The sequence below is a fragment of the Sphaeroforma arctica genome, assembly GCF_001186125.1.
Source record: "Sphaeroforma arctica JP610 unplaced genomic scaffold supercont1.1133, whole genome shotgun sequence".
Taxonomy (NCBI): domain Eukaryota; class Ichthyosporea; order Ichthyophonida; genus Sphaeroforma; species Sphaeroforma arctica.
Genome location: NW_014039425.1, coordinates 4,516 through 14,622, shown reverse-complemented (window position 1 = coordinate 14,622; position 10,107 = coordinate 4,516). Strand labels below are relative to the sequence as shown.

Here is a 10,107-nt window from a genome sequence, read left to right as displayed (position 1 = left end):
CATATATATATACATATATATATATATATATACATATGACAGTTCCAAGACGCGGCCAAGGCCATGGTCGATGCCGTGAATCGCGAACTGGCGGTGTTCATTGAGAGCAGCCAAGGCTTCTACCAGTCACTGGTCAATCAGTTGGAAGTTCGGTACCATTTCAGTCTGCAGTTGGTCGAAGGCATTGACTACACCTTTGCGGGCTATGGCGAACCTCTGTGGCTGTATGCGCGGAATGAAGGAGAAAACACAGGCGACGAAGCAGGTACACGCATCACAACAATAACAGGACAATAGTGTATCTGAGGGGTTCTTGTTGTCATGCAAGTGCACATGTATTAACATATCAATGGCGTATGTGAGAGGTTTATGTTGTTATGTAGGTGCACACATAGTAACATATCAATCGTGTATGTGCAAGGGTTGTGTTGTCATGTATGTGTGGTTTATGAGTGTATGTGAAGGTATATCGTGATGTGATGATACGTGCGTGTGTATTAAGGTGTTTGGTACGCTTGTGTGTGTATGGCGCGAGTTTTTGTGTGTGGGTGTGGCGTGTGTGCATGTGGGCGTACACAAATCGGGACAGCTAACGCGCCTCATCCAATGCCACGCAATTGCACGCACGTACACACACGCAGACACACACCATATGAACCATACCCAACATCACAAACACCCTATCATACGACACACACTCCCACATTCACACGCACACTCCCACACTCACACACTCGCACGCTCACACTCACTCACTCACTTACTCTAATACACTCACTACCACAGCGTCCAAAGGTATGACCTTTGCACAGCTCACGTGCCACCACTCGTTTGTGGCTTTGGGTGACTTAGGGCGATACTACCAACAGCACCAACACACAGACGACCCCGACCACACGCAATCAGTCAGACACTACGCATGTGCACGCGCACTCGCACCCAAAAACTCACGACCGTACAACCAGGTAAGGCTTACGTTAGACTGTAGGATTTACATTACACTGTGGTATCTACGTTAAATGTAGGATTTGCGTTGGACTGGCATTGTGTGATATAGGGTTTTATATTGTTCTGTATCTGTAAAGAGTTTGTTGGGACTATACATGCATGGGTGGTCTTAGGTGAGGAGTGTTGTCTCCATGCACCCACTACTTCGATGCTTGTGATGCAGAGTGTGATGTCTATGCACCGACTATACATGCATGGGTGGTCTTAGGTAAGGAGTGTTGTATCCATGCACCCACTACTTAGATGCTTGTGATGCAGAGTGTGATGTCTATGCACTGACTATACATGCATGGGTGGTCTTAGGTAAGGAGTGTTGTCTCTATGCACCCACTACTTAGATGCTTGTGATGCAGAGTGTGATGTCTATGCACTCACATCGGTTGCGTATGTTTAGTATGGGGTGTATAGACGAACTACTATTCTCATTAACACTTCCTTTCTGGCGGGGTTGGCGTGGGTTCTGCCATTGTAACTCTGTTCTGTATCTGGTGTGCATGTACTCCCCTAGAGCACACACACATCTCTTGGCTCATGCTGCACTTCTGACTGGCGGTTTATTCGGGCGCAGCAGCGATACAGCTCAGCGGCGTTCATACCTTAGTCCATATATACAGGTCTATTTATTGGAGTCTATTATAGAAATTTAGTTATAGCGATCTATTTATAGAAATCTATCTATAGAAATCTATCTATAGAAATCTATTTATAGAGATCTATTATAGAAATCTACTCATAGAAATTTATTTATCAGTTTATCTGTAGTCTATTGTTAGTGCATAGTATATACATGTGTGTACACTTGGACATCCCTAATTCCTCCCACGTCACTCGGTTGCGCTGCAGCTGGGCGTCATAGCCACGTACCAGGACTCGCTCTTCCAGGCCACCTACTTCTTTGTGCGCAGTCTGGCGGTCAAAGTGCCGTTTATGACTGCGCGAGACACACTGCTGAATGTCTTTGAGAAGGTGCGTGTCATGGTGCTGGAGAACGCCCCAGTCGTCCTCACAGGTGAGTTGTAGTGAGTTGATAGTGGGCTGTGTTGTATTGTCAGTTGTTACGTGCACACGTAGGGACACGCTTACAACATGCCAGAAACCAGCACCCTATAGGGAAGGGTGTTGATGTCATATGTAAGTGTATGGAGTCTCGTGGAATGTCATATGTAGGTATATGATCAGATCTGTGGCTTTGCTATACACTTGCACATAAAACCCTAAAACCCTATACACTTGCGCATAATATCCCAATCCACACCGTGATCACGACGTATCAATTGCCCTATTTGATTCTGTTTAAGAGCTTCTAACCCCTATTCAAGTTGCCCTGCACTACACCCAACACACTTGCTGAGTATAATAAAAACCCTCAAAACCCTAAACACACAACACGCTTCTGAGTCTAATAAAAACCCTAAAAACCCTAAGCACACAACACACTGCTGAGTCTGTATGTCGTTGTGTCGCCTGCGTTGTACAGAGCCTGCTACAACCGCCGCCACACCCCATGCGAAGGCGGCGCATTCGCCGGCTGAGGTGTGGTTGCTATGGACGGGGTTGGTGTGGATGGAAGGAGTGGACAAGCTGCGCTACGAGCCATACAGTGGGCAGGAGAGCACACTGGTGCAACACTGCGCAGACGACAGGGACACCGACACACCGCTGGATCAGCAGGTGAGCGGGGTGGGTGGCGGTGGCGGTGGAGGGGTAGACTGTATCTTAATGAGCACACGCGGGCATCCCGCGGGTTTCTAAACCCTAAACTCTATACCATAAACCCTAAATCTCAAATCGAAAAAAAACCCTAAAAACCATAAACCATAAATCCCAAACCATAAACTATCAACCATCTAACTTCTAAACCCTAAACCCTAAACCCCAAAACTCTATAACCCCGTCCACAGACTCTGGACAAGGACATCTGGCGCCTGGGTGGGGTGGAGACCGTCTGCTGGCGCTTTGTTCACCACAGTCTGTACGTCCACGCGACTCTATTCACGCGCGTGGGGCTGGGCACCACACGCCACTTCATGGCTGAGACTGTGCGTGAGCTCAATGTGCTACTACACACACACGACTCACAGCCGTGGTTGGCTGCGGGGTGTCTGGTAGAGCTGATGGGCCTGTGCATGTTTTCTATTCACGAGCGTGGCCCTGGTAATCCCAAGCACGGTATGTGTGCATTTCTCGTTTTTTGTGGGGGTCTTTTCTGGGGGGTTTCGGAACTCATCAATCGTGGGGAGAGATGAAGCCTCGTAAATGCGAAAGAGCCGAGAATGATCTAGCACATAAACTGGCCACATATCTTTTCACTGTGTGGAATGGTATATATATATATATATATATATATGTGTGTGTATATACATACATATATACATAAATATATATATATATATATATATATAAATAGATATATATATCTATCTATATATATGTATGTATGTATATATAAGTATATATATACACATACATACATACATATATATATGTATATATATATATATATATATATGTTTGTGTGTGTGTATGTGGGTATGTGTTCATGCTGTGCCGATCCCGGAGTTTACTGAACCGTATATGCCGTGAGAGTTTCCATCTTCACAGCATGAAGCTCAATATAGACTATAGATTGTACATACCTTTGAGAGTGTAGTTGATGTGTGTGCAGTGAATCGTTCGGAATTGCGTTCCTATCACATACTGCTGGGCATATACTCTCTGTCCATCTGCATTACCACGTGTGTGACCACGTGGATGGGGTATAGCGTACACAAACGTCACAAGGGTGCACGTCTTTCTGCCCTTCGTGATATGTTTTATACCAAAGCGTAAGAGTCTGTTCTCTGGGCGCTCAACAAACCCCTGAACCATATAACCCAACCTAATACCAACCCATTCAAAGACAGGCACGTAACCTTGAGTGCGCATCAAATAATTAAGATTATTGTACTAATTCCTATCTCTGTGTAGTTCTTCCGAGTGCGCATCAAGTGATTAAGATTATTGTGTTAATTCCTATCTCTGTGTAGTACTTTTGAGTGCGCATTAATTGATTAATATTATTGTACTAATTCCTATCTCTGTGTAGTTGTCAAAGGTCATGAACAGCCTAATGCCGAGGCCAAGTCGGAGGTGCTGCATGGGATGGCTGTGCACTTTGCCACTGAGTTGTTTGTCCTGTTAGTGACGGCTTTAACGAACTCGCTGTCTGACGATTTCCTCGCATCGCTGGGCGGTGAATGGGACGAGGTCCGAGACGGCAAGGATGGTCAATTAAACAGGTATATGCTGCGCGTACGGATTCAGGGTTTTAGGGTTTAGGCTTTTGGGGGTTAGTTGCGTCAAACACGATGCCAAGATCGGGGAATTATGCACAGCCGGAATGAGAGGAGCGGGCTTTACCCTCGTGGTCCCTTCTACAGAAAAATCGTACGCTGGCCCTATGCCTCGGTTGTAGCACACACTCGTGTGTGTGTTCATTGGTGTTTTCTGTGTGTGCCATGGCTCAGGTACGACAGTACAGGGCTACCCTCTGCGAAAGTGTCATGAAAGTGTCATGAAAGTGTCATTGGAAGTGTCTTTGAAAGTGTCATGAAAGTGGTTTAGTGGTACAATATTTAGATACTTTCGCCGACCCCAAACTATTTAGAACCATCGTCGCACAACTAGAATCTAAAAATAGTACACACATAAATTTACACTCCAATGACCTCACAGGATGCTCAGCTTGCCAATGACGGAGTCGCAATTCTCTCTCATCCGATTGGTCCTGCCGGCGTTAAAGGTGTACTGTGATTGGCTGATCAACTGCCCGGCGCTGTGGCTGCCTATTTTGGGCTCGTCGAAATGTTATGCCACCGACCCAGGTATGTAAATGTCACACCAAAAGCTCAGTGCCTATGCATTTATCTCATACAAAACATATTTACAATGAATCTCTAAATCCCTAAATCCCTAAATCTCCAAATCCCTAGATCCCTCAATCCCTAAATTCCTCAATCCTTAAATTCCTAATTTCTCAAATCCCTAAATTCCTAAAATGCCTGCATGATTTCAATCGTAACTTAAGAGTTGTGCGGCCATATCCCACACAGACTATGAGGTTGTTTACACACTCCTCACTCCCCACGCCTTTCTTCCTTTCTTCTTACCGTTAACGTATTCATCTAAACGAACGGTTGTATTAAGATTATTGTGTTGACTAACCGTTGCACATGTCCTCGTTGGCCCGTTCATTCCATTGCGTTTTGCCCATCAGAATTGGTGCGTAAGTTCTGGGTGAGCGTGTCACGTCTAGGTTACGCCTCTGCCAAGATCTGTGGCCTGAGCTCCGACCCCGCCGAAAGTTCACAGTCACAAACAGGTCAACGCCAACAGACGGCCAATTCAAGTACCAGCGGGTTGGAATCGGGGGCTGCGAATGGAACGCGGACACAGCAGGACAAACCGAGTCCTAAAGCGCTGTGGGAGGACAGGCTACTTGCGGGTCTGGTCTATCTGACCGAGGCCCATGCCGAACTCTCGTTTGAGAACGAACCCCCCACAGCTCAGTCAAACAATGACGCCATTCCGGGCGATGACGTCGCCGATGGCGCCGTTCGGGGAAATGACGTCATTGAGTTTAGTGACGTTGAACGGGAGCTATTGGATGATGCGTTGCGTTGGAAGTGTTTAGCACGCTTCACAAACTGCGCCACAAGGGCTTTGGGGACCGTGCCAAATCCGGCTCCGAATCGGGATTTGGTCCAGGAACCCGCCGAAATTTCTCACTTGACGGACAGCCCAGAGCCGGCCACCCCATCGCGCTCGCCTCAGAATGCGACGGATGAACATCTGGTGGAGGCCATGCGCATGTGCACACCAATGGATGTGATGGACGGACTGCTGTACTACGACCCCGTGGCCCAGCGCCTGGCGTCTGATCCCGCGCCGTTGGTTGCGCAGGTGTGTCGAGTGCACAGCCCACAGCGCTGTCTCGCTGGTTGCAGCACAGGCACCCTCTCATGTGGCCCATCGCTTGGCTGTGTGTGTGTGTTGACTGTGTGTTTGTGTTGACTGTGTGTGTGTGTTGACTGTGTCGTGTGTGTTGGCTGATTGAGAGTGTGGTGGTCTGTAGTGTTGTGGTGCCGAGGGTCATTCCGTTTTCTTCTTAGTGTAAACTGTACGTTTTGCTGTGCGAACGCCTCTGCAAGACGTTCAGATCTGCGTACGCACCTCAAGAAATATGTATGATCACAAATACCAAAAATCCTAAAATCGCAAAACCTTTAAAGCTTAAAACCCTCACTCCCTAAACCCCTTTTAACAACCACTCAGATCCCAAAGAGATCCGAAAACACAGAAAAGGAATCTATTGGCAGTGCGCTGGACAATGTTGCACCCAGTCACGAGGCCTCCGGCGTACCGCAATCGGTGAATGGCAATACCGGGACGAAGGGTGAGCCAACGGACGACATAGCAGGTATGAGAGATGCAGGTGATAAGAGCATACTTGGTTGTCAGTGGATGTTGTCATGTTTCTGGTGTGGGTGTACGAAATATCTACATATTGATTCTGAATGGGTGTGATCAGGAAATAGAATATAGTACGCGAACGGGATGTGTGCATCGATATATTAGATACAACTGAACCTACTGAGAGTACTGACTCTGGAGAGAGTATTTGTCCAATAGTGCAGTGGGGTGAGGCGTAGGCTTTAGGCGCACGTTTCCATTGCATGTTAACTGTCTGTGTAGTGTTTGGACTGTCTCTGTGGTGTGGGGGAGAACTGAAGATGGCTTGTCGTATTCCAGAGCTGCTGATGTGTAAACACCCCAACCCGCATGCACATATAATGACATAAACAACAACATGCACATATCATAACATAAACAACAACATTCATATATCATGATATAAACAACAACATGCACATATCATGACATCAAGAACAACATGCACATATCATGATATAAACAATAACAGGCACATATCATGATATAAACAATAACAGGCACATATCATGACATAAACAACATGTACATATCATGATTTAAACAACAACATGCACATATCATGACATAAACAACAAAATTCATATATCATGACATAAACAACAACATTCATATATCATGACATACACAACAACATTCATATATCATGACATACACAACAACATTTATGTATCATGACATACACAACAATATTCATATATCATGACATACACAACACGCATATCAATCGTATCTTCCCTTTGGTATATTGTGTCTCCACCTCTGCACCATCCTACCACCTAGGCATCTATGTCTTCGTCTGGACATTGAGCCTGTTAGGGACTTGGGGTACACACCACGTCCATGCACACACATCTCATACCATACACACCCATCTCATATCATACACACCCATCTCATATCATACACACCCATCTCATATCATACACACCCATCTCATACCATACACACACATCTCATATCATACACACCCATCTCATACCATACACACCCGCATTTAGTCTGCACATACATCTTATGAATGCTGAACACTCACGCCATCCCCCTTCCCCTTGCGGGGCGCGCGTGCCTCAGATCTCCTGCGGCGCAAAGAGTATCTGCAGACCATCATGAGCGCACGCGACCGCTCACGCGAGGCGGTGCAGCAGGGACTACAGGAGAGCATCTCAGCCACCCGCGTGCAGCTGTGCGTCACGCCAGAGTACGTCTGCTTCGATACCAATCTGTGGATAGATCATCTGCAGAATATTGTGGCCATGGTCGAGGGTCGGCGGTTTAAGGTGCTGTGCCCGTTGGTGGTGGTCAACGAACTGCGTGGACTGGCGAAGAGTGAGCGCGTGCAGGCGAAGGTGTGTGCTGCTGATGTTATTAGTAGGGCTCGCCAGCCCTTTCGACTGTGTGGCTGTGGTTGTGTGTATGCTGTGTGGGCGGCACTCGATACGTTCGGGTCGGCGGAGTGTGGGTGGGTTACTGTTGCCATGACAACAGAGCGCACCATATTAGGCACTCCCTGTAGCACGTATGTACATTGATCACATCCTTCACCTCAACAGTCTGTGGCACAGTATATGTCCGCCCACTACGCGCACCCATGAGTACTACAACCCTTCTTGGCCATGTACGTGCGTTGTAGACGGTCTCACAACCTCTTACACCTACCCCTATGCCCATGGCATTGACTGTAATCCTCTGTCGCTTCTTATTCTCACACAGGCCGAGCGCGCAGTAAGCTATCTGGAGACCGCCTTCCAATCGCACACTCACAGCCAGGCCACACAGACACTTCTGGCCGTTACAGCCCAAGGGACTCTCGTGCACAACATCCGCTTCTCCAACGAAGACAACCCTGACGGTCTCACCAACGACGATCTGATCCTGGGAGCATGTGTCAACATGTCTGAACGCACACGCGGCGAAATCAATGGTGGGTGACAGGGGGCTTCTGTGGTGTGCGTAGCGTGCGTGGGGGTGGGGGTGTGTGTTGATTTTGGGGTACCTCTTAATGGGACTGTGTGTTGTCAGGGTTGTGCTAGTGGGCGGGGATCATATATATATATATATCTATAAACACACACACACACACATATATATATGTACATATTCGAATGCTTACATATATACACACACACACTCATATATATATATATATATATATATATGTATATACATTCATTTTGTATATGTATATGTATACTTATTTGTATAATATACACATATGTAAGTATATGTTAGTGCTTGTATTTGTTCCATATATACATATACATATATATATATGTGTGTGTATTGTGTCTGAACGTATACATATTGGTATGATATACGCATATTGCAAAGATTTGTTTATGCCTGTGCTTGTATTTGTCCCATCCAAGCGAGCTTATAGTACATCAACAGTTTCAATGAAGTTTCGACGTCGGTCTCTATTGTGTGAATTGCCTGTAGCACAAAAACACGCATGTATTTTAGGGGTCACTAAAACCCTAAACCCCTACAGCCCAGTCTCATAGTCTCTGTTAGAGATTGTTCAGTATTCTGCTGCGCAGCGATGGGCAGCAATGCGTGTGACGTTAAATACCTGTCCTTATAAAGCGGCGACCAGTTCAGAGCTGATACCTACTCCGAACTCAATCCGCTCGCGAAACTCTCTAACCCATAATGCACACGTCGTACAACTAATACCCAGTGCCAATCTCTTATCATCCCTTGTCAACCTCAGCACCACTCCCCTCACCACCACGCTCACACCCGTCTCTCATGCCACACAGCCGTAAACCCAGCCACCGCTTGTGCGCCTCAAGTGGATCGTTTGGACCGACACGTGGTGCTGGTGACAGACGATATCAACGTGCGCGTTAAGGCCACGGCTAAGACCATCCCCACTCGGTCATTCGCGTCGTTTGTGCGGCTGCTGAGCATGGCGTCTCTCTCGGGTGTTCAGACCTGAGTGCCGTTATAGGCGAGCACAAGCACAAGCACATACGTACGTGTCACAGCTGCCATGCGCTTACGCAGTCACCACGACCCCTCACGCCCTCAGACCCGCGGCTCCAAAGCATTGGCGTTCCGTCTTGAGTAGATAGTCAGGGTTTCAGGGTTGTTGTTCAGCTGCTGTGTCGTTCTCACGTGTATGCCCCATTCAGTGTACACTCCCCACGACACGCACGCACGCACGCACGCACGCACGCACGCACCTACGCACCTACGCACCTACGCCAACACATTTGGGAATGGTTTGGCCGCAAACGACCGATGGTCCCTGTGTCCTTATCGTGTGTTGCCTGAGGTTATGAACGCACACAGTGTCGTGCTGTGGTGAAACTACCGCCGTACACACAACGTGTGGTACGTGGAATATGTCCCATTCAGTTGCCCTGTCACCAGTCAGTGGTCCTGGGTGTGTGGCTGGAGGCTCAGACAATAACTGTGGCCGTCTGTTGGCCGTAGTGAGGCGTGCAGTGTGTGTGCCGCGCTGAGGGGCTGCTGTTGGAGTTCGCTTATCACGCAACTCTGAGCAGTTACTGTAAGTCAGGAGAAGCAGAAGACTATCGAATGAGCTCATCTTAGGTGAAGCATAAGGCTGTTGGGTGGGGTTTATCTTGCCGCCTCTCTCTC

At 47.4% G+C, this 10,107-nt stretch overlaps 1 protein-coding gene across 1 annotated transcript in view; it reads left to right on the top strand.

Annotated features, from left to right (window-relative positions):
• SARC_10089 (hypothetical protein) overlaps nt 1-9,537 on the top strand; it is a gene marked incomplete at its 5' end in the record, with an annotated part of 16,620 nt that extends 7,083 nt beyond the window's left edge. The window contains 12 exons of the mRNA XM_014295877.1: nt 43-265; nt 787-965; nt 1,852-2,017; nt 2,486-2,679; nt 2,910-3,177; nt 4,094-4,286; nt 4,723-4,871; nt 5,264-5,949; nt 6,322-6,466; nt 7,573-7,847; nt 8,212-8,422; nt 9,261-9,537. Coding sequence (XP_014151352.1) covers nt 43-265; nt 787-965; nt 1,852-2,017; nt 2,486-2,679; nt 2,910-3,177; nt 4,094-4,286; nt 4,723-4,871; nt 5,264-5,949; nt 6,322-6,466; nt 7,573-7,847; nt 8,212-8,422; nt 9,261-9,439 — 2,868 coding nt within the window. The remainder of the gene's footprint in view (nt 1-42; nt 266-786; nt 966-1,851; nt 2,018-2,485; nt 2,680-2,909; nt 3,178-4,093; nt 4,287-4,722; nt 4,872-5,263; nt 5,950-6,321; nt 6,467-7,572; nt 7,848-8,211; nt 8,423-9,260) is intronic.
• Nucleotides 9,538-10,107: the final 570 nt, after the last annotated feature.